Source organism: Pongo pygmaeus, chromosome 3 (genome assembly GCF_028885625.2).
Source record: "Pongo pygmaeus isolate AG05252 chromosome 3, NHGRI_mPonPyg2-v2.0_pri, whole genome shotgun sequence".
Classification (NCBI taxonomy): domain Eukaryota; kingdom Metazoa; phylum Chordata; class Mammalia; order Primates; family Hominidae; genus Pongo; species Pongo pygmaeus.
Genome location: NC_072376.2, coordinates 42,060,195 through 42,085,999, shown reverse-complemented (window position 1 = coordinate 42,085,999; position 25,805 = coordinate 42,060,195). Strand labels below are relative to the sequence as shown.

General features: G+C 39.9%; 1 protein-coding gene across 8 annotated transcripts in view; it reads left to right on the top strand.

Annotated features, from left to right (window-relative positions):
* The first annotated feature begins 13,325 nt into the window (after positions 1-13,325).
* Positions 13,326-25,805, top strand: part of ATP8A1 (ATPase phospholipid transporting 8A1) — a 256,747-nt gene continuing 244,267 nt past the window's right edge. For 5 of the 8 annotated variants that reach the window (XM_054484585.1, XM_054484583.1, XM_054484584.1 and 2 more), the window contains exon 1: positions 13,333-13,646. In XM_054484585.1, coding sequence (XP_054340560.1) covers positions 13,598-13,646 — 49 coding nt within the window. In that variant the 5' untranslated portion in view covers positions 13,333-13,597. Of the gene's footprint in view, positions 13,647-25,805 lie in introns of all 8 variants that reach the window. The other 3 variants (XM_063663614.1, XM_063663613.1, XM_063663611.1) reach the window with 2 other exon arrangements.

The following is a 25,805-nucleotide window of genomic DNA, read 5'->3' as shown; positions in this document are numbered from 1 at the left end:
TCCTTGCTTAGCAAATTCTGGCCACCAAAAGACCCAGGGAAGCTCTGAAATTACAGATTTTCTATACCTTAGTCTAGACAAATATTTTAGGTTGGGTGTTTCCACAGGAATGCAGCAGGAGAGGACATCATCCTCCATCCATAATAACTGCTGGGGATGTTGGGAGTGGGCAGATATGAAGTGAGGGTTTGGAGCTGCCAAGCTCCACCTTTCCTCTGGGTCTTTGTTCAATGTGGTCTCCTCTTCCTGGAATCCATCAGCAACCTTAGTGTTTACTCTCTATTCTCCCTTCCTAACACCTTTCCATTTTGCACTTTGTTTCCACCCAGTTGCTGTCACCCTCATTCAGGCTGTAAGCTTAGCCCTTAACCTAAAAGTTACCAGTTAGAGGAAGCACTGGGAGGTAAACAAAATCCAACTCAATGTCATTAAAAGAACTATACCTGCCAGTCCTAATAAGAAAAAATATGAAAATAGTTCAGAGTGGAGTGACACAGTAATAGACTAGCTGAAATCAACCAAATGGACCAAATGTGGTAGAGAAAAGTATTAGGTAATGGATGACTTGAATCTGGAGGACTCAGGCACATTGACAGCCAAAGATGTCAAAAAATTTTCAAGGATATCTGTAATGCTAGAGCTCAAATGTCTCAGATGACATCTCTGGTTAACATTCACCCTCAGCCAGCTAAAAGTATAACCTCCGAAAGTGCTTAGCATGCTAACCCTGAAATTGTTTGGATAGCATAATTGTTTCCAAGAGAATCAAGAGCTGTAAACTTGTAGAATTACATACACATATATAGGATTAAGTAAATCAAACTGATAGTGCTAATATTTTTAGTAAGGTTTAGAAATAGTCACTATATTTAGGAGAATTTGACCTGTTACTAAAATCATCTGTGTAATTCCAAATTAAAGTGATGAGACTAATTGACAAAGATTCTATGTCAAAATTAATCAGTATTAGAGACTTTATAAAAGCCTAAGACATACCTTCTATAATTTAAATTTATCCTATTATGATAGTTATTTAAGTACTGAGAAGGCTTTTTCAGATGACTAAAGAATTTAAATATGAAAAGGAAATGTATCAACTTTGTCAGTATAGTTTAAAATGTTTAAGGGGGTTTAAGTTTATAAATGGAATCAAACATTAATTAAACACCGCTTTAAAAGTAATTTTCAAAATTTGCGAGATGTCTAAGTAGAATAAAATAATTCTAGTTATTTTACTAGATGTCTAAGTAGAATAAAGTAATTAAGTTAAATCTACTTAGATGTCTAAGTAGAATAAAATAATTAAGTTAAATTTCAAAGCTTTAAGAGCTATGTTTGTTACATACAAATTTAATAAATTGAATATTAAATTTTTTAAATGAAGTTTGCTTTGGATAATCCTTTTGGGACCCCAAAAGTACACATAAGTACAGAAAACTTCCCTTGACAAGATGGCCACAGTCGCGTCCTAACCGGGCTCTCCTTCTGTGTTTTCCCTCACGGTGTAGTTTGAGCATAGCTAAGAGATGATGTTCCCAAAATACCGTTATAGAACTTGTCTCTTCAAAAATCAATAATGTTTTTACTTTTCCCTTTTTTTGTATAAACAAATGAAAAACTAAAAGAAATCTTTTTGTTTTTACTTCATCCATTGCTTTGTTAGTATCTTATTCACCTCCAAGATTCCATTTATTTTTATCCAGAAAGTCACCTTAATAAGTTACTACCTCACAAAATTAATTTCAGCCTCTATTCTCTATTGTACTCAGTTTAATACTACTTCGGTTCACATTTAACAAGTTCTTTGCTAAGTGTCAGCAGTTTAAAACCCTGTTTCATGTAACCTGTTTCTAGGTTGATGTAAACTCTGATTTTTTCTTACATTTAAAAACACAATTTGGACAAAATGTATTATTATGTCCATGGAAAGCTCCAGAATTTTCATAATGCAACCTTGAGAAAGATTTCTGAGATTTATTGAAAAGTTTGGCAGAGAATGCTGGCTGCTTACCTGCTAATCCATTCTCTCCTTCCCTTAAGTATCAGAATCCCAAATTTTTATCTAGGTATATTACTGGTTGAATAAATAACTAATTTCCCATCCTCCCTATCTGCTACACGTGGCCAGGTGATGAGCCAATAAGAGCTGAACATAACTTTTATCTGAGACTTCAGAAGTAGATGCTGAAAGAATCTGACTCAGTGTGCTAGGACTATGAGGTGACCTTGAGGATTGAAGCTATGTGTTAGCATTGCAGAGTACGAATAGAAGTCTCCTGATCTCTGAAGGCAGTGTAGAGATATCTTCAGACTTTTTTCATATGAGAGACAAATAAACCTCTACCTTGTTTAAATTACTGCTACTTTGGGATTTTCCATTATGTGCAATTGAACCTTTGGGATTTTCCATTATGTGCAGTTGAATACTTGGGGATACAATCAATATATACAGTTGTAGACTACCTTCCCCAGAGTACAATATACAGTGGTGATTTTATATTTATTTATTTACATAATGACCCAAAGAGGCACATTGTTTTAAATATTACTAATGAGCATTTTTACAGCAAGTTTCTTGAAACCAGTAAATAGAATCCTCCATCACAATTAAATGTCTAACATTGATGCCTTTTGTCATACAAATGATAAATTACATAAACTTGCATTATCAGACTTTACCAAGAAAGGCACGATGGAAGAAAATGCCTCTAGTAACTATAATCACTAATTTTATGTCACTTACAGAGTAGGAAAAAATGTTGGATGTACTAAATTAAAATAATAAAGGCAGGTTGGGCACGGTGGCTCAGGCCTGAAATCCTAGCACTTTGGAAGGCCGAGGAAGCCAAATCTCTTGAGCTCAGGAGTTTGAACAAGTCTGGGCAAATGTTGAAACCCAGTCCGTACTAAAAATGCAAAAATTAGCCAGGTATGGTGGCAGACGCCTGTAATCCCATCTACTCAGGAGGCTGAGGCACGAGAATCGCTTGAACCAAGGAGTTGGAGGTTGCAGTGAGCTGAGCTCACACCACCGCACTCCAGCCCGGACAACCGAATGAGACTCTAAGTAAATAAATAAAAGCAACTAAAATTTGTATTGTATGCTGCAATAAAATATCTCAGGTACTTCTCATAATAATCCTATGAAATAGGCATTATAATTATCCCCATTTGACAGATGAGGAATCTGAGGCACAGAGAAGTTGGTAACTTCTCCAAAATGAAGCATCTGGTAAGTGGTATAACCTGGATCAGAGTCTAGCAGTTTGACTGCAGAGCCGCATGTTACCCCACTGAGCTAATTTGAGGTTCAGAAAGGTCTTCAAATGACATTCCCGTGATTAAACCACTCAAAAGTTCCAGAGCTGAGATCCAAACCCACATCTTCAGACTTCAGTTCTTTTCATTAAGTCAGGTACTCTCCCCCCATCAAATGTCACAATTTCTGACTCAGTAGGAAACTAACCCAACATCTAAAAAGTTCAAGTATATCTGTATCTATACTTATATCTGTAACTTGAGAGGGAAGATTATGTGTTTTTTCTGCAGATAGACTATTGTCCTTTATTCTCCATAGTCCCAGAAGTATTACTATAAATGCCTCATATTATATTCAAAATTAACTTTTTAAAATCACCATTTCCTCTGTTAATTGAACAGACCTTTATCATCTCCAGCCTGGTTTCTCTACCTCTAATCCATGCTTCATATTCTATTATCACCATAAAAACCTTTTCAAAGCACAAGGTTATCATGTGTCCCAGAGCCTCCCTACAATGACTACCTTTTGTTCTGTGCATTTATTCCTATCACCTTTGCTGGTTTGCATGGTTCTTCATAACCTGGCTCCCATGTACCTATTCAAATTTTTTATTAATACTATTTCCCAACCTACAGGTCTCCTTTTGCCTTCTGCACTGTCAGTTTTAGATCAAGAACAACCCAGAGGAAGCCAAAAGGGACCAGGACTAGGTGCAGAATTAAACCAGTGGGCATGGGAAACTGAGTGGCTACACGAGGCAACAGATTGCAGCTGCTTCAATTAGAGAATATATGGCTGCTGAAGCTGGGGAGGCAAATTGGAATCAGAATACCATGGATTCAGGAAGAAGACAGAAGAGGTTCCAATTTAATAGGCTAAGGTCAGTGTTCAGGTGTTCAGACCAAACGTAAAACAGACAGGAGGATACAGGCAGGGAGAAAAAAGCTGCCATTTGCAGTCTGGCATAGACAAGCAGATCTATACAAGAGGTGTAGACTCTGCTCCCACACTTGGCACGAGTTCACCTGTGCTCATACCTTCAATGTCTCCAGCTTACACAAACCTCCATTTACTTCCTTTATATCTTTTCCTTAAAGTGTCTGTCCCTGACCCCAGCTTCTGCTCTCTGGGACAAATACCTAAATGTAATCCTGAATTAAGTATTTCTCCATTTGGTGGATTTCCTCACAGTTCAAAGTTGGCAAGAAGCTACAGTGATAAACGATCCCTCTTTACAGCAGATGTTGTTTCTGAGATTTTTGGGGTCAGAGGAAAAAAAAGCTGTGATTTTCCAATAAATCTACTAAACACTAAAGTGAATTATGAGCCACTGAACAGGGGCTATATCATCTAAGAGGCGCAAACACAATTGGCAAATATTTTATATTTGAAAGCTATAGCTTATTTCAATTCATCAGAAAATGATCTTACTTAAGCCTGGCATTCTTTCTAAAAGTCATGGAATTATGGAATTACAAAATTGTACTTGATAATCGTCTTTATTTCATTTACTATGCTTTTTTTTTTTTTTTTTTTTTTTTTTGACACGGAGTCTCGCTCTGTCGCCAGGCTGGAGTGCAATGGCACAATCTTGGCTCACTGCAACCTCTGCCTCCTGGGTTCAAGCGATTCTCCTGCCTCAACTTCCCAAGTAGTTGGGACTGTAGGTGCATGCCACCACGCCCAGCTAATTTTTGTATTTTTAGTAGAGATGGAGTTTCATCATGTTGGCTAGGATGGTCTCGATCTCCTGACCTCGTGATCTGCCTGCCTCGGCCTCCAAAAGTGCTGGGATTACAGGCATGAGCCACCACGCCCAGCCTATGCTTGATTTTTAATAAAAATTCTGGACTTTCCCCCCTCAATATTTTTTACCTCATTATTGTGACTTTGTCTCCTTGAAATAACACCTAATGTGACATGGTGAGAAAAAAAAAGCAAGATTTTCTTGGGAGGTTTTTTTCCTTTCCTTTTTCTTTTTCAATACTGACTTTCTGGTCAACATCAAGAAAATAAATTATATAATAATATTTTTCTCCACTGGTTATCCTTTTCATACATCAAACATCATACCATACTGTTTTCAAAATAAAAGACATAACATGCAGTAGAAACAAAATGTTTAGTGTAAATTTTTAGATACATTGCAAAAGCCCTATAAGCAACATTAAAGTGTTTCTGATACAGGTGTGGAGGCCCAGAAATATTTGGGGACACAATCAATATACACGGATATAGTCTAGCTTGCCCAGAGAACAATATACAGTGGTAATTTTATATTTATTTACATAATAATTTGATACATTCTATAACGGTCTGGATCTTGTCTGTTTCAGCTGACCACTCAATTTCCAATATCCTGCTCATTATCTAAAACATGCTGGGCACTCAATAAATTGTGCTGAATGCTGATGAAAAAGCTTATCTAGTTACAGATAAGAACCATTCCATGGGTCAAGAGGAAACTTTTGGAAGGAATGGATATGTTTCTTATCTTGGATGTAGTGATGGCTTCACAGTTATATACATATATCAGAACTTAAATTCTACATGTTAGACACATGAAGTTTATTGTATATCAATTCTACCTCAATAAAGCTGCTTTTAAAAATGTCTAAATGTATGGCAATAGTATGTTGATTGTCTTATACACAAGTTCAGGGACTATTTTATAATATTTTGTATAGAAACCAGCATTATTGAAATGCTGTTTGGTAACCTTTGGAAAAGAAGCAGCACTTCTAATAAGTATTAATTTTTCACATGGCTCTGATATGCAGGAAACTTTTAAAGTAAAAAAAAATCATTTAATTAATCTCTTTTCATCTATTTGAAATAACGCCATTGAATGTAAGATCCAACACTAGATATTATGATACAGTGGATTGTTTCCCTTTGAATGTGCATTTACTTTTTGAATAAAATACTCAATAAGTGTTTTTTCCAAAAGATTGTGTGTGAATTGAACCTGATTTTAAATATCCTGGAGATACTCATTCTCTAAAAATTTCTTTCAGAGTTCTTTCATATAATACAAAACTGCATTTTAAAACTCTATTTTCATTTAAACAGGAGCAGAATATTTTCAATTATATTGAAGAAAACATTGTTGTTCTTTTTTGTTGGAAATTCCCAGTATATGCAGAAGATAATAACATTAAAGACACTATAACTTTGTATTAAGACCTTGCTAAGGTGTTTGAAAAGACAGTAGTACTACAGGTATGAGAAACGAATCATAGTTGTGAGGGAAAAGTATTGATTTTATCATTATGAGTAAGAATAAGTGACTAAATTATTCAATGACAGCACTTTGATCACTTAATTTTGACATTAATTTTTGTGGCACAAGGTTTTGCTGATATCAAATACTCCACAGCAAATATGTTCTAAATTATTTCATGCAAATAATTCTCAAAAAGTAATATACCCCAATAAATATACTTATGAAGGACATAATTTATTATCTCTTCAGATGGAACACTACCTATCCTTCTACTCATTTCCAGTTTCCAATCTGAGAGATCCAGTTCATTTACATTCATTCATTCAACAACTATGTATGAATCCTGGACTGTATGATAGACACTGTTGTTAAGGTTGAACAAATTGCAATTAGCAAGACAAACACTGCGAGAACTATTTATCATAAACAGGTAAACAAACAAATAAGAAAACTCCACATAGTGATAAGTACTATGAGAAAAATAGAATAAGGCAACGTGGCAGTGTCTAGCATTGGGGACAGTGGGGCAATATTAGCTGGAGTAGGCTGGAATCATCTGAGCCCTATGAACGAATGAGGGGCTAGAGAAGATGAGTCTGAGAAACAAGCAAGGGCAGGATCATAAAGATTTGGTTTTCTTCCTAAGTGCCATGGGAAGCTACCAAAGAGTCTTAAGAAATAACATGAACCAGTTTGTGTTTTAAAGCAATAATAATAATGGTGGCTCCTGTGAGACGAATGGAAGACAGGCACAGAAGCAGGGAGACCAGTTAGAAAGCTATGGCAGGCAAGCGATGATGGTGACTTGTACATGGGTGGTAGAGGCAGAGATAAAGCATGTGCATACAATGAAGATACATTCTGGGAACAGAGCCTAAACACCTCGCTTGTGTATTGGAGGGCTGTGCATATAAGGATGGTGACACAAAGAGAGCAATCAAAATGAAGAAGGCTGGGGCAAAGAAAGTCCCTTACAAGTCTAACAGTATAATGATACTTTAACCATACACTATGCATTGAATTAATATATAACAACCATGATTATAGATACCAAAGCCTAATCTTGACTTGGAATAACAAGGTAGCTTTGCTCTTAGATAGAATTTTACATCTCAACCTAAATTTTAAACTAAAAGATGTAATTATGTAAAACTTCAGATTAATTTACCCGTTTCTTTAGTGCTTCTGCAAAAGAATTGGAAGTATAGTGGCCAGCACTGCTTAGTGTATGTATTGTATGGTTGTGTGGTAATCCACTTTCCATGCCTCAATCTCAATCACAAGCAGGGCTCTCAGCCATGTCTCCAACAACCCCCAGGACATGAGTTTCCAAAGCACTTCCGGCTGCATTGTGAGTTAACAAATTAGTGAGCAAGCTTCTCTCACCTACTTGACTATAAGTTTCTCCCAAAGGGGACCAATTCATAATTTTGGGGGTCCCAGACAACGACAAACTCAGGTAATATCAAGTAATTAATAAGTGCAATTCCTCCCAAGATAGGAATATCATCTGATATCTCTTTTGGATTTTCTGGACTTGGTCATTTCGTGGCTGATGCCTTTGGCGATTTAATTTTTTAAAAATTTTAACAGCTTTATTAAGATACAATTCACATAACATACAATTCACCTTAATATAATCCCTTAGTATATTTACAGAATTGTGCATCCATCACAATTTTTTTTATTACCCTAAAAAGAAACTCTGCATCAGCTGTCATCTCCCAATGCTCCCATTCCACCCACCATCCCTCAGCAACCATTAATCTTTTTGTTTATGTAGATTTGCCTATTCTGGACATGTCATATAATTGGAATCATACAATATGTGAGCCTTTGTAACTGGTTCTTTCACTTGGCATGTTTTCAAAGTCATCCATGTTATAGCATGTGTTATTTTATTACTTTTTATTGCAGAATATACCATTGTATGAATATACCACATTTTATTTATCAGTTGAAGGACATTTGCGTTATATCCCCTTTTTGGCTATTATGAATAATGTAACATTTGTGTATAAATTTCTGTGTGGACATCTACTTTTCTCTTAGGTGTATACCTAAAAATGTAATTGCTAGACCATATGGTAACTCCATGTTTAACATTTAATGAATTGTCAGACTATTTTCTAAAGCAGCTTCACCATTTACATTCCACCAGCAGTATATGAGTGCTACAATTGCTCTACACTCTCTCCAACACAAAATTATCTATCTTTTTGATCACAGCCATTCTGCTGAGTATGAAGTGGTATCTCAGGTTTTTGATTTGCGCTTCCCTAATGGCTAATGACATTCAGCATCTTTTTATGAGTTTATAGGCCATTTGCATATCTGCTTTGGAGAAGTAACTATCCAGATCCTTTGCTCATTGCTCATTTTTAAATTGGGTTGTCTTTTTATTAGTGAATCATAATAGTTCTTTTTTCTTTATTGAGATGGGTTCCTGCTTTGTCTCCCAAGCTGGAGTGCAGTGGCGTGATCATGGCTTGGCTCCCTGCAGCCTCAACCACCCCAGCCCAAGTGATTCTCCCACCTCAGCCTCCAAATAGCTGGGACCATAGGTGTGCACCATCACACCTGGCTAATGTTTTAATTATTTGTAGAGACAAGGTCTCAACATTGCCCAGGCTGGTTTAGAAATTTTGGGATTAAATGATCCTCCTTACTTGGCCTCCCAAATTGCCGGGATTACAGGCAAGAGCCATGTCACCCAGCCTCATAATCGTTTTTTATATAATCTAGGTACAAGTCGCTAATCAGCTATATGGTTTACAAAAGTTTTCTCCCATTCTGTGGGTTCTTTTACAATTTCTTAATGATGTATTTGGAAGCACAAAAGTTTCATTTTGGTTTTTTTTGTTTTGTTTTTTGAGACAGAGTCTCGCTCTGTCACCCAGACTGGAGTGCAGTGGCACAATTTCGGCTCACTACAACCTCTGCTTCCTGGGTTCAAGCGATTCTCCTGCCTCAGCCTCCCAGGTAGCTGGGATTACAAGCACTCACCACCACGCCCAGCTAATTTTTGTGTTTTTAGTAGAGATGGGGTCTCACCATGTTGGCCAGGCTTGTCTCGAACTCCTGACCTCAAGTGATCCGCCCACCTGGGCCTCCAAAGTGCTGGGATTACAAGCATGAGCCACTGTGCCCAGCCAAAAGTTTTTAATTTTGATGATGTGCAATTTATCTATTTTTTCTTGTTTGTGCTTTTGATGCAATACGTAAGAAACTATTATCTAAGTTAATAAATATTTGCTATTTTTCTCCGAAGAGTTTTATAGTTAATTTAACTTTTACTTTTTGGGTGTTTGATCCATTTTGAGTTAGTTTTTGTGTATGATACGAGGCAGGGGTCCAACTTTTTTCTTTGGCATGTGGATATCCAGTTGTCCCAACATCCTTTATTGAAAAGACTATTCTTTCTCCTATTTAATTTTCTTGGCATGAAAACTTGATTTCCAATCTGTTTAGTTCTAGTAGCGACATCCTCTTAGTTCTTTTATTGTATTTTTTTCCTTTGTAATTTCAACTATCATTTACCTGACTCTGGGTACCTGACAGTCACCTCTGATTTGAATGAAGTTTAAACCTGAGTCTTTAGGCCAATGAAGTTCCACTGATGTCCACACCCTGCTATGACTGCCTGAGTATTAATGTAGGGCAGGGCTCTGATTAGCAAGTGCTACCTGCAGGAAGCAGAAGAAAGAACAGAGTAGATGTATTTACGCATACTTTTATTTTCTCTAATGACTTAATAAAACAGCCATCCTAATTCAAAGAGAAAGCTAAGGACATGTTTTCCCATTTAGTCCTACATGGCACAGTTATTGGGAAGGTAATGAACATCTGCCACTCAATGTTCATTATATTAGAACATAATTTACTTAGTAAAGTTGAGGAAAATTTGTGGCAATATTCAAGGGAAAAATGTCAAAAAAAAAAAAAAACGCTTAAAAGTGGGCATACTGGGATTCCTGGCATCATTCATTTAGAAGGCTCATTAGGAAACAAAAGTATCCTAAGATGACATTTCAGACTCTCCCAAATCCGGCACCTTTAGTCGCCATACATGGATTCCCAGTGAAAAACCTTTATTGTAGTCAAATCAGTCTCTCTGTTCCTGCCAAATATATATGCTCCTCTATCACTCCAATGACCTTAAACATTCATTAAACAATGACTACCAAGCATTCCCACTAGAAAGAGGTCTCCTTTTTATTTCTCTAGAATTAACCCCTACTTTAAGATCTAGCTCAACAATGTTGATCACCCTAGCTCTTAGAAACTTAGCTTTCTCTCAAAGTCCATAGTTGCTGCTTGTCTACTCGGCATGACATATTAGCCATCTTGTTGCTACTGCTGTTTAGCTTTCATTAAGTGTCTCTATAACCTAGTTCTCTGGCTCAGCACCTCACACATATTATGTATTCAATGTATATTTTGTGGAGGATAAAACCTGGTTCTTAGGGAAGTTGTCCTTAAATAACCCTCTTCCTTCTAAGTCTATCAGCAGTATAGTCATATGACCTGAAAGTTTTTAAATGATCTTGCTGACATCTGAATTCTACTACTGATTCCGTGACAAAGTCATGTGGCTGGAACCAGAGTTCCCTGCCAGGGGCTGGCACATTGCACTTCTCACACAATAGAAGGTGAGAAGGTCTGAGAGCTTTAAAATCAAGCAGATGCAGATTAGTGCAATCCTCAACTTCAATCAAATTCTGAACCAATAAAAATGTGTGATTTCTAGCAATCAGGAATGAGTGGTTTTTAAGAAATAAGGTAGTTGGGATATGCTTGCCATTATGGATAAAGTGATAATATCTGGGAAAGGACACACGGTAATTTATAGACTATATCATGCAATATTCTTCTCTGTATAAGTGACTTGTTTCCTGTATGAATGACGTTTTCAACTTTGCTGATGAGTTAATGGGACACACATGTAAAAAATGGATTGCTCTATACAAAACAGGGGTAACTTCTGGAATTCCTTCAGTTATTACTTGTAAATAAGCAGAATTGAACCTCAACCCCATCTGAGGACTAATTAGGAATTACAAAGTTAATTGCTCATAAATCAACCATCGTTATGCTGCTGTGCACTGATTTTTAATAAGAACTGGTTATGGCTTCATATAGAATTACACCTAAAATGTTAATCAGAAAAGCACTGCATTTCCTCCAGTTTCTGTTCGCTAACTTTTAAAGCTGATTATTATTTTTACTATTTTCCTTGTTATATTAGCCCCTTAATTTTGTTTCAGACTCATGTTCATTAAGCCAGAGGAAGCCTGCTTTATACAAGGAGACCCTGGGCCTTGGAAGAAATAAAAATGGCCAGTGATGACAGTCCAGAAAAAGCTGTGTTCATTTTTTACTTTTAGAAGACCATACTTCTAAATCATGACTATCACTGAAACAGATACATTCATTTATTTTTGAGTCCTGCTTTACCCTGAGATGTTCCATGAACACTGAGAATACATTTTCTTTGTTCTAATTCCAGCCTCTGAATCAGAGCCAACTACAGTGGGCTCTTCATAAATATGCATTGACTGCCTGAGTATTAATGTAGGGCAGGGCTCTGATTAGCAAGTGCTACCTGCAGGAAGCAGAAGAAATACCACAAATGGAGATAGGACGCTATTAGAAGATTTTATTTCAGTTTTTCCTGAGGCTTGGAAGTAATGACTTCTCTCTCAGGTCAAACCTCTCCAGCTCTCTCCCTTCAGGATGTGAAAAGATCTCAAATAAAAGGCCTCTATGTGAGGATCTCTTTCGCTGGTCGCTGGAGAAAGAGCATGAAATGAGGGAAGAAGCAAATTTCTTCTAATTTATTGTTTCTGGTTTATTCCTTTCCTGCCAGTTCAGCAGCTCGCCAGAAACAGCACAAAACCTTACATCTTAACTTGAAGGTGAAGTACTTGTTTTGACAACTTGTTAGCATAGATCTCGGTATACAAAATAAAAGGTAATGAGGCTATGATAGTCTGAAGGACATGGGCAAATTAAAGTTTAACATATTTATGGATTTTATACAAAGACTCCTCTCCCCTTTGCCGATAAAACGACTGCATCCAACTTTATGCAGATTTAACTAAAAGAAAAAAAAAAGTCTTCTGTGAACCACCTGGGCCAATACTTAGTTGGCTTAATTGCTATTTCAGTGCCTTGTCAGGCTGCAGAGCCTGAACTAGGGAGATGCACCGGGCCCACTTGTAGGCGGGGCCCAGATGCACCCAAGCCCCACGGACAAGAGCACCATGGGCACCAGGGGCCTCCCGACCTGCCAGCCTGTTGCTAGTGGGCGAGGCAGGAGGACAAGTGCGGCTGAAGCCACGAGTCGGGCTGGGCGTGCAGAGAGGTTAGAATTACACCCAGATGGCAAACAGTCGTTCCTTTCCCCTGCTCTGGCTGGGAGCTAAACCTTGTAGTCCCAGACCCTTTCGCCTTCGCCTGCCCGCTCAGACCCAACAGCTCTTTCCGGGCGACGGGCGGCTCCACTGTGATCAAAAGCCAGGGGTAGCGGAAGGGGATTCGTGAGAATGCAGCAGCCAGAGCATTCTTTCCTTTCTGAGCAAGATGTGAGAGAGTCCGAGTGGCCTGGAGGAGGAACCGGGTCAACCAACTCCGCGGGGCGGAGCGAAAACGCTGGAGGACTGAGGAGGCTAAGAGTTGATCCCCCCTTTGAGTCGTGATACGGTCCGAAGCGGGGCGGGGCGGGGCGAAGGAGGCTCCCCATGGCTCTCCCCGCCCCTCACCCATCTTCCTCGCAGAGCGGCCGCGGGAGGGGGAGCGCGCGCCCCGCAGGCCCCTCCCCCGGCGCCGGCGCCCGAGCTCCGCCCCTCGCCGAGCCGCCCCTCCGCGGCTGCAGCGAGAGCTCGCCCAGCTCTGAGGACGCCGCCACCTTCGCCGCCACCGCTGCCTTTCTCTTCCTCCTGTCGGCGTGCGGGGCCGCGCCCGGCGGCGGCTCTGCCCTAGGTGGGCGGCGGCGCGGCCCAGGCTGCAGCTGAGCGCTCTGCGCGGCACAGCCGGGTCTCCCGCGTGTACCACGCCGTGACAGGTGCAGAGTCCGGGCTGAGGACCCACCTGCAGCCGCCGCCGCGATGCCCACCATGCGGAGGACCGTGTCGGAGATCCGCTCCCGCGCCGAGGGTGAGGGGCCGCCGAGGCTCGGGGCTAGCCCGGGGTCGGGCGGCGAGTGTGTGTGTGAGCGTGTGTGTTTATTCTGGAAGAGACCGCATCCCGCCTCTTCCCCGGCGGCAGTCCGACTGTCGCGCCTGGCCCCTAGGGGACCCTTCCCCCCGAGCTGCCCCCAGTGCACTCGCAGACCCTTTCCAGGCTCCAGTACCCTCGAATGGGTGTTCTCGGCGGGAGCCCCGAGGCGTGCTTTGCACCGCAGTGTGACCATTAGGTCCCAGTCACTGAGCGCACTCGCCCTGCCCACCTCCCTCCCTACCAGTTCGATTTCCACTCAGCAGATCCCCAGCCCGCCGCCCCTGCCTCCAGCGCCCACCGTTTTGCAACCCCCTATCTGAGCTCCCAGCGAAGCGAGTTTGCTTTTCCCGGGCTGCAGGATCCTTTGATCCGTAGTCCCTTGCCTCTCGGAGCGCGGGGAGCCTTCATCGGGGTCGGGTGCCGAGTGGGTTCCCTGCATTACAGCTTCTGCAATTCTGCCTCCTGCAGCGGAGTCCCACCGGCTCGCGTCTGAGGTTTCATTTTTGTGTTTCCCTTTTGCCCGAAACCCTCACTTCGGCCAGCTGAGCTGACTTTTTAGCCAGATAGAAGCTGTTTTCTTTGCTCCACCTGGGGCCAGCTCTTGAATGGCCACGGTTGTCAACACTGAGCAACAGATGCTTCGGGGTAGAAGCAGGTAGGCTTTCCGAGGGCCCAGACTCTTCATCGTATCCGAGGAGCCCTCAACATCCTGCCTGCCATGTGGCAGACACTCTGTAAATATTATTTGATTTTGCTCGCGTCAAAGCCAAGACCGTAAATATCCCAAGGTTTGTTTGTCCTCTCCCATAAACCTGTACTTGAATCCTGCAGAGGGTGGAATAACATGTTTTTCAGAAATCTATCTTGCCATCATTGCTGATTCCCACTCTTCCTCCCCACCTCCATCTTTTAATGTAAGACAGGTGGTAAAGTGGTTTTAGAAAAATATATAAGTTAGGAGAATTGGATTTCAGGGATGGAAACAGGCCATTTTTTCTCCTTAGGGTCTCCCTGTAAAAATAGGGTCCCTGAAATTTTCTGATTGCAGTATTTAGGAAATATTAAATGAAACTGCTGTGGGGAGAAGACCAAGCAAGATTCAAAACTGGCCTGTGTACTACATAGGAATTCGGTACATGCTGTCATTTGTAATACACCAAAAAATACTTATATAGGGCATTATAGTTTTACGTACACAGTTGAATACATTATACTTTTAAAATGCACACTGTAAAAATTCATTTTTTTTACACTTCTGAGTGAAATTAGTCATAGAGATAATGAAAATATAATGGTAATTGTTGGTGGTGTTCTTTTAAGTAATAGCAATTGATGGGTCCTATATTGTGGGAAATAGGGGGAAGAGAAAAAGTCTGAGAGCACTGCAAAACCTGTGGCATGTGAGGGGATTACAGGGCTGCAGTATTGTTCTTGATTGGCTTGTGTATTTTCCAAAGTACTTTCACAAAGATTACTTTATGGAACCTTACAACACTCCTGGAGGTTGGTGAAGGTGGAGTGCCATCTGATAGTTGAGGAAACTGTGGCCCATTATGGTTTGGTAATTTGCCCAAGGTCAAGTAACTAGTTCAGTGACACATTTGGATTAAGAGCTCTGGAAAACAAGGACTGCTGCTTGTTTAATCTTTGTATTCCCTGTGCGTCCAGCACAGTGTCAGGGCCATAGTGGTGCTTGGTGAATGACCCTTTCCCCTGATATTGGTTGATTCCAGTTTATTATAGCTTCAGCATTGTGCTTGGGACCGTGGTGAAGACAAATAATGATTCTGTGGGGCTGGCATCGTTGTGGCTCATTGCCTGCTTTGCCCACACTTTTTTTTTTCCTAAGAAATATAGTCCTACCTTTCCTAAGGAATATTCTCCTTTGAGTGCGGCCCTGCTGCCTAGAGGGCATTGTTCTGAACTGCAGCCTTTTTGGCCTCAGCTGATTGGACTATGGTTGGCTCCTGACCCAGGGGCAACCAATTCTTATGTGACTCAGACACTTGTAACCTTGTGGTTTGGCTCAAAAAGAGTCTCTGTGTTAATCATATCTCTCTTGAAAATATTAAAGTTAGAGTTTTGGAGTAAAAGCAGAAGGGAACAGAGGTGAATAGGCTGGTAAGGGAGAGAATGGGTGGCCGTAGTAGGTCATGGGAATGCTGCTGATAGAAGAAAGCAGAAACTATGAGTGAGTAGAGAGATAGCAAAGAAAATGGAATGGATGGGCAGACACAGATCCTGACAGAGGGTGGCGAGACCTTGGAGCCTGCCCTCCCGAATTTTATAGCCCTAGTTCCCAAGTAGCATTAAAATAAGCTCTTTTCCCCTGCCTTGAAATGACTTGAATGGGTTTCTGTTCCCTTCATCCAGATTGGCCAGATGTATGCCTGTCATGCCTGTAAGTTGTTTACAACCAAACTGGGGAGAAAGGACTTAAACAGGGAATAAATAGTCTAAGAGGGGATGTTATTAATTAAATATTGTGCATGCTGTGGGGGGACGCAGGACCTGTGGAAGATTAGGAATTTAGTACATACTTATTACTGAACATGAGGCCTGCCGAGTGAACATTTCATTGAGGTGTGATTTGAGATGAGCCCTCACACAGTGCTTCTCAAACTCAAAGGTTCATAGGAATCACCTGAGGATCTTGTTAAATGCAGACTCTGATTCAGGAGGTCTGGAGTGGGGCCAGAGTTACTACATTTCTGACAAGAATGTAATGCTGAAGGATGCTGGCCTGCAGATCACAGTCTGAGCAGCAGGATCCTAAAGGATACTGACATCTATAGTTAGGAGAGTGTTGAAGACAGTCATAACATGAACAAATGGGGAAAGTGAACATGGCTTATTTCAGAGTTCTTAAGGAAATTGGCCAGGAGCAGAGGGAAACTTGGAAGGAGTAGGCTATAAGTTTGGATAGGTAGACTACTGCCAGATTACAAAGCATTTTAAATGCCAAGGTGAGTCATTTGGACACAGGACCAAATATTTGAACAGGTTCTTAGAGTTCATTGAATCTAATTTCTTATTTAAGCCTAACTCCAATATATAATATCTAACAGGGCCAGTTGGGGGCCAAATCATTATAAGGGAGTGACATCCTAAAAGTAGTAACTTAGTTAAGTCTGGAAGTGTGTTGGCTGGTTTGGAGGAAAAGGTATGGTAGATAGACTCTTTTGCAAAACAGTCTTGAAATGACAAAAGTCAGAATTAGTATTAGAGTGGAACAGTGAGAATAGGAAGGGAGGAATCATTTCTGACTGAATCATTAACTCATTCAGCAGATGGCTACTGAACTTCAACTACTGTTACAGGCACTTGGGATACATCAGTTAACAGAAGAGGAAAAGCGTGGCCCTGGAGGTGCTTACTTTCTAGTGAGGCAGGAGACAAACAAAACACACACAAAATACGCTAATTATAGCATTTGTTGTGTGGCAAATGCTATGGGGAAAATGAAGAGAAAGCAAAATGTTTGATGTGGGTGGATGGATTGCAATTTTAAGTAGGTTAGTTAGGCTAGCCCTCATAGAAAAGTTGGCATGAAGGAGATAAGGGAGTTGGCCTGGTGGGGATCTGGGGGAAGGGTGTTCCAGCCAGAGCAAATGCCCTAAGCAGGAGAGAATCTGGAATTAGGAACAGTGAGAGGAAGAATAGTAGGAAATGAGGTCACAAAGGTCATTCTATTAGTCCGCTCCTAGGCTGCTAATAAAAACATACCCAAGACTGGGTAATTTATAAAGAAAAAGAGGTTTAATGGACTCATAGTTTCACATGGCTGGGGAGGCCTCACAATCATGGCGGAAAGTGAAGGAGGAGCAAAGGCAAAAGCGTGTGCAGGGGAACTGCCCTTTATAAAACCATCAGATCTTGTGAGACTTATTCACTATCATGAGAACAGCATGGGAAAGACCTGCCCCCATGATTCAATTACCTCCCACCAGGTCTCTTCCACAACACTTGGGGATTATGGGAGCAACAATTTAAGATGAGATTTCGGTGGGGACACAGCCAAATCATATCAATCATATTATAGGACTTTACTATTTAGTGAATATTTAGTAAACATAGGGCAGGAGAGAGAAGGGCTTTTTTAAGAAAGGCAATTCTCAAGCAATAATTTAGAATTCTAATGTTAATAAGTTACCATGGATCTTATTGGTAATAGCATATTGATATTTTATTGGTAATAACATATTGGTAGTAGGTTCATAAATTATCAGGAATCTTATTGGGCTGGTTTGTGAAGATTTAGTTGAGTAAATCTATGGTGGGCTTGGGGATTCGCATTCTTAATGAGCCTCCCAAGATACCCTGGTGCTGGTGAAACACATTTTGAGGAAGTTTCCATTACAGTCTTGAACTTGATTGGTTGAGAAAATCTATTAAACAATAAGGAAATTGGGAAGGAGGACTAGTAAAATAAGAGATGATACTAATTCAAATTTTGAGGTAACTGGAACATCCAAATGGACATGTTTTAAAGGTAGTTGGAAATTTTTAGGTGAGATGTGGGAAACCTCAAACATGGGAATCTTAAGAGACAATAGTTGAAACCCTGATAGTGGAAAAATTTGCCAGAAGGCAAGAGTAGATAAAGCAGAAGACTAAGAATTTTAGGTCTCTTTATTTAGCTGCCCCAGATAAATCAAATGGGTGTTTGAACTTAGCATTTGTAATCTGGAAACAGACTGAAATAATGGTAGCTTACACAAAATAGTTTTTCTCACTCCTGTGAAACTAGTGTGGAGGTAGACAGTCAGGGTTGGCTGTGCCTGCTACACAAAGTCATAAGGGATGTTGGCTCCTTGTGCCTTTCTGCTTCACTGTCCTGAGAGTTTGACTTCCATAAAGTCACAACATGGTTGCTGGGGTGCCAGCCATCATGTACAATAGTTTTAGCCAGGAGAAAATGGAAGGGTGAAAGGCAAACAGGTTTTTCAGAAAGCACTGCACAAAAATTAATGCTTATTTTGCATTGGTTTCCACTTGCAGGGCAAGCTGGGAAATGAAAATTTCCAGCTGGACACATTAGCCAGTGTTGTGTTACAAACGGAAAAGGGTGTATGGTTATTGAGCAGTGCATTAGTCCATTTTCACACTGCTGATAAAGACATACCCAAGACTGGGCAATTTACAAAAGAAAGAGGTTTAATGGATTTACAGTTCCACGTGTCTCGGAGGCCTCACAACCATGGCAGAAGGCAAGGAGGAGCAAGTCACATCTTACATGGATGGCAGCAGGCAAAGAGAGAGAGCTTGTGTAGGGAAACTCTCATTTTTAAAACCATCAGATCTCTTGAGACTTATTCACTATCTCAAGAACAGCATGGGAAAGACTAGCCCCCGTGATTCAGTTACCTCTCACCAGGTTCCTCCGATGACATATGAGAATTGTGGGAGTTACAATTCAAGATGAGATTGGGCGGGGACACAGCCAAACCATATTCCACCACTGGCCCATGCCAAGCCTCATGTCCTCACATTTCAAGACCAATCATGCCTTCCCAACAGTCCCCCGAAATCTTAACTCATTTCAGAATTAACTCAAAAGTCCACAGTCCAAAATCTCATCTCAGACAAGGCAAGTCCCTTCTGCCTATGAGCCTGCAAAATCAAAATCAGGTTAGTTACTTCCTAGATACAATGAGGGTACAGGCATTGGGTAAATACAGCCATTCCAAAGGGAAGAAATTGGCCAAAACGAAGGGGCTACAGGACCCATGCAAGTCCAAAATCCAGCAGGGCAGTCAAATCTTAAAGGTCCAAAATGATCTCCTTTGACTCCATGTCTCATATCCAGGTCACGCCAATGCTCTTAAGAGGTGGGTTCCCATGTCTCAGGCAGCTCTGCCCCTGTGGCTTTGCAGGGTACAGTCCCCCTCCCGGCTGCTTTCACAGGCTGGCGTTGAGTGTGGCTTTTCCGATGCACGGTGCAAGTTGTTGGTGGATCTACCGTTCTGGGATCTGGAGGACGGTGGCCCTCTCCTCACAGCTCCACTAGGCAGTGCCCCAGTAGGGACTCTGGGGGGGGGGGGCTCTGACCCCACATTTCCCTTCCACACTGCCTTAGCGGAGGTTCTCCATGAGGGCCCTGCCCCTGCAGCAAACTTACGCCTGGGCATCCAGGTGTTTCCATACATCTTCTGAAATCTAGGCAGAGGTTCCCAAACCTCAGTTCTTGGCTTCTGCGCACCTGCAGGCTCCACACCACGTGGAAGTTGCCAAGGCTTGGGGCTCCCACTCTTTGAAGCAACAGCCCGAGCTGTACCTTGGCCCCTTTTAGTCACAGCTGGAGCGGCTGGGACAAGGCACCAAGTCCCTAGACTGCACGTAGCAGAGAGAACCTGGGCCCAGCCCATGAAACCATATTTTCCTCTTAAACCTCTAGGCCTGTGATGGAAGGGGCTGCCACAAAGTCTCCAATATGCCCTGGAGACATTTTCTCCATTGTCTTGGTGATTGACATTCAGCTCCTTGTTACTTATTCACATTTCTACAACAGGCTTGAATTTCTCCTCAGAAAATGGAATTTTCTTTAACATCGCATTGTTAGGCTGCAAATTTTCCAAAATTTTATGCTCTGTTTCCCTTTTAAAACTGAATGCCTTTAACAGCACCTAAGTCACCTCTTGAATATTTTGCTGCTTAGAAATTTCTTCTACCAGACACCCTAAATTATCTCTCTCAAGTTCAAAGTTCCACAAATCTCTAGGGTGGGGGAAAAATGCTGCCAGTCTCTGCTAAAACGTAACAAGAGTCACCTTTGCTCCAGTTCCTCATCTCCATCTGAGACTGACTACCTCAGCTTGAGAATTCATTGTCTGTATCATTATCAGCATTTTGGGTCAAAGCCATTCAACAAGTCTCTAGGGAGTTCCACACTTTCCCACATTTTCCTGCCTTCTGAGCCCTCTAAACTTTTTCAACCTCTGCCTGTTACCAAGTTCCAAAGCCGTTTCCACATTTTCAGTATCTTTTCAGCAGCACCCCACTCTTCTGGTACCAATGTACTGTATTAGTCTGTTTTCATGCTCCTGATAAAGACGTACCGAGATTGGGAAATTTACAAAAGAAAGAGGTTTAATGAACTTACATGGCTGGGGTGGTCTAACAATCATGGCGGAAGGCAAGGAGGAGCAAGTCAGATCTTAAATGGATGGCAGCAGGCAGAGAGAGCTTGTGCAGGGGAACTTCCATTTATAAAACTATCAGATCTTGTGAGACTTATTCACTATCAATGAGAACAGCATGGGAAAGACCTGTCCCCATGATTCAGTTTCCTCCTACTAGGTTCCTCTACGACATGTGAGAATTGTGGGATTTACAATTCAAGATGAGATTTGGGTGGGGATGCAGCCAAACTATATCAGGCAGACAACAGAATCAGTCACAGTGAAATTCTCAGATTGCCAAAGGCTCTTGCTTGGATAACATAGAAACTGCTCTGGAGCTCATACTTTACATATAATAAGGATTAAATTGTTCAAAACTAAAGAAATGCACACACAGAAAAACTTCACATACCTATCCAGTGGTTTGTGTTTTCTTCTGTTGACTACTATGATGCTAAAATATAACGACATTTATTTGATTATGTAAAATATGTGCTAAACGATGTGTCCAGAAGTTGTTTTAGGAATTGTTTTTCTAAATGGCAACTCTAAAATGTTTGTAACTATGTAGAATAATATGTTTTATTTACATAAAAGGTAACAAAAGGAATAAAAAGTAATTTAAGCTGCCCTTAAAGGAAAAATTTTAGGATGCTATTCCAGGTAAAAGATGACTAAGGTTTTTGTTCCTTTAAAAACCACTTGTTATGCACCAGCTGTGTGCCAGCTAAATGGGTGGTGGGACAAAAGGATGTGGTGGATGAAGGAGGTCCCAAAGGAAACATGGAGATGAGTTCAGTTATACCTGAAGTGGCACTGTGTGAGAAGGTGTGTATGAGTATAGCAATAAAGCGTGTCATCAATATTTGAAAATCTCAAAATAGGTGTCATTTTACTTAGTGTAATTCTGGAGATATACGTGTATTAGATCTGATTATTTTAGGTTTCCTATCTTCAGTGCAGAATTCATGGTTTTTTTTTCTGTCATTTCAAAAATAGAATTGAAGCATGTACCTATGTTACAGCTGTGGGAATGTTTGCAAAGGTCAGAGGATGCTTTTGAAGTTAACGAAATCTTTGCTGTGTGGGTCTCTATTCACATGGTTTCATTGGAATGTCAATGACATGAAGGCCACCACTTTCCCCTTCATTCTTTACTTCTTAGTGAAAGGAGCCCAAACCTTCCAATGATTGTATTCTCCAGGTAGTAAGCTCCCTAAGGGCAGGGGTTTTTGTCTGGTTTGTCCACTGATATATTGCTCCCCATGAGGACATTGCCTGGCACATAGTAGGAGCGCAGGCATTGGTTAAATGAATGAATCTGTGTCCTAAAGATGAAAATGCCTTATAATCCAATTTGTAAAATACTCAGAGCTAAATCTAGATGTACTTGGTTACCCTCCTACTGAAACCTTAGCACCCCAAAGAAGCGTTTTTGTGAGATTTGTTCGCTGTTGTACCCTCTACACCTAGAGTTTTGTCTGCCACATAGCCACCACTCTATATTTGTTGAATGAATGGATAACTCTGAGTTTTGTTTTTAATGGAAGAGCTTAGCTGTAAGTCTTGATAGAAGTACTACCTGCTCACTGGGAAAAACTCATGCTTTAGAAAGTCTTGCAGGAGAGAGTAAAATTCATCCCAAACTATGCCATCCAAATATAATCACATTGTGATTATAAACTTTTACATACTTCATGTAAATTTATATATTTACAATGTCAGAATTTTAGTATATGTCCTTCCCAACTATTTTCCAGTAAAGATATATTTGTTAGGAAGAATGAGGTAATCTGCATTATTTTTAATAATTTTATGGATATCTGTGCCAATATAGATTTGTGTGAATTTTGTCTACTGTCGCTAGTTATATCCTTAATGCCTGGAATAGTGCTTGACACTTGGTAGCAGCTCAGTAAATCTTTGTTGAATGAACAGATCAATTTTATTAATTTTATGACAGCTTAGCATTTTTATGTTAGTACAGAGTAACTTACTAAAGAACCCTGTGGGTGGGCGTTTAGGTCATTTCAGTTTTTTAAACTCTTGAATAAGCATCTTTGTATCTTTTTGTACACCTTTCTGATGGTTTTGTTCAAAGTTCCTAGAAATGGGATTTCTGGGTCAGAAGTATATATCTTTATGACTTTTGATACATATTTGAAAATTGCTAGAAAGATTATACTGGTTTATACTCCCACTGAAAGTGAATGAGAGTGCCTGTTTATCCCTTTTGCAGCACTGTATAGCATTTTTCTTCCTCCTTATCGATACAGAATGTAAAAAGTAAGTCTTTAAGTTTACATTGCTTTATTAGGTTTAACGTATTTTGGCAAATGTAGTGATTATTTTTTTCTGAATTGTTTATAAAGTTTTGTATTGAAGTTTAAGAACTTATATGTTAAAGATAATACCTTTTTTCCTTATTCATAGTTTATCTTAACTTTGTAGTGCCTTAACATGTATGTAAATTAATTTTCATGAAGTATAATCTTTCTTTTTTTTAAATTTCTGCATTAATGTCATATTTTTCATTTCAAGATAATTTTTCAATTATATTTTTCTTTTAGTACTTTTGGGTTTCATTTTAAACAGTTATATTCGTAATTCCTATGTGATTTGCTTTGTGGTGAAATGTGAGGCCTGGATCTAAGTTTTTCCTCAAATTATTTACCTGACATAATAACCATATATTTAATAATCCTTTCTTCCCACACTGATTTGAGGTGCTTTCTTATGTATATATTTGAGTATTTTTCTGGAGTCGGTCTCTCTTTCCCTTCTCCCCCCGCCCCCCACCGCCACCTCTCTTTATTTTGGTCCCTTTTAGCCCCTGGTATCAAATTCCTTTATTGCAACATAATAAAAAATATTCTCTTAGCTGTCCATTTGCTTTGCTCTTTTCTCTAGGTTTTTCTGGGTTTCTTTTCCCCCACAGGTGTATTTTTCTACTAGAATTTGTGAGTACATCATTGAATCAAGTTAAAAAATATGTTGGAATATTTATTGGAATTGCATTGTTTATAAATTTATATTAAGAGAATTGGCATCTTTCTTATATTGAGTCATGTATGCTTAGTTTCCCTCTTCAATTATTGCTACTTTGATATTGGTATCAGTCTGAATTCATTTCAGTTTTTCAGTTAATTTTTGTCTCTGTAGGTTTTAAAATTATATTGTATGTCTTAAAGCAAAGTATTTTTAAATGAGGTTTTAAATTAATAAGATTTGACCAGGTATATGTTGGTTTTACTACTTTTTGAGCAAGAATGGTTCATTTCTATCTGCTGATGTATTGTGGGCTCTGCTTCCAACTTACCACTTTTATTATTTCATGTAGTGGCCCTGACATGATAGCTGAGATATTATTCTTTTTTCTCCTTTTTGCTAGGAATAAGGTCAAATTTAGACCAACCAGATTTAGCTAATGGTTCCATGGAATCTACTTACAAATCAGCATTTATATCTCAGATCAGCACTAAAAGAAATAAAACATGAGCCACAATCAAGCAGCTACATTTAAAATGTAAAAAGAAATGTTAAATGAATTTTAATACTATATATTTAATATTAAATAATACAAGTAATAGTGTATTTAATATATAAATACTAATATGTATTATAAATATAAATTTTCTTTGGCCCAATATATCCAAAATATTATTTCAATATTTTGTTATAAAAATGTATGAGTGATAGTTTACATTTTTTGTGCTACATTTTCTAAATCTGGTGGGCATTTTATAGTGCATCTCAATTTGGACTATTTCATGTGCTCAGTAGCTACATGTGACTAGTGGCCACTGTATTGAACAGCATAGTTGTAAATTATACCTCTAGCATTTGCTTACTTTTTAGAATTTACTAGAATTTTTCAGAATATAAAATTTTGTAATGGAAACCCATAGCTCAAAGTAAGCTTATTAGAAATACATATGTAGATCTTGAGGTTTAAGTCTTCAGCTCCCTTCCTAACAACAGAAGGCAGTCACGTGTGTATAAAACCTCACACATTATATTGGTGCTTAGATAATACTGCCTTTGACTTGGCCCTTGTGGCAATTTAGAGATTTTATGTAAGTACGTTGTGGCATCTTTTGTAGCCTGTTTTGTTTCCATTTTTTTAATCTCTTATAAAATGTATTTGATAAATAAAACACCCTGCCATGTCTTCCTATTCATTTTTATTTAAATGTTAGCATGAGATGTGAAGTAGGTAAAACTCTTAAGTAGTATTCTTTTATGTACAATATCACCATCACTTGTGCTAAAGGGACAACTATATAGAACTTGGCTTCATAGATTAATTAGACCTCTAATTGACTTGGCAAAGAGAGGTGTCTGTTTTAAATTGAGCCTCTGTTCATTATTTTGTGTGAACTATCTTTGAAGGAGATGACTGATCTTCAGCCATCTAGGGCTGTGCTTAATAATATCAGATTAGTTGAGTGACAGCTCAGAATGTCACTAAGAAGGCCAAAGCCAGCCTGGGTTCTGGACCAGAACACCACTTTAGTGGGCCAGACCTGTTTAGAGTACAAGATTGGCCTTTGTGAGTGAAGCAAGCAAACAATTGTATGCAGGGGTGAGTCAAAGAGATGGTTTGTTCTGATGCCAGCCTAGACCAGTTCAGCTTCTGTAATTGACCTAGGTCCCTGTGGTTAATTCTGGTCCTGAAGTAAAGCTAACGTTGTATAAAACAAATCTTCCAGCTTCTACAGACCATCTTTTTCCCCTGTCCCTTCCTCAGTCCCACATAGTTTTAGTCCCAAAAATCTTTAACGTCGACATTTGAAGAGCTCTGACTTAGCACTCTAAAGATGAGGCATGCACACCCTGTCACCACTTCCCTGACCCTGAGTGCCTGTCCCAGCAGCTTACAGAGCTCCAGGATGGGGGCCCTGCCTTGCTCTTGGCAGGAGGAGATGCTGGTTCCCAACCCTAGCTTGGACTCCAGTGCTCGGCATTTGTGAGC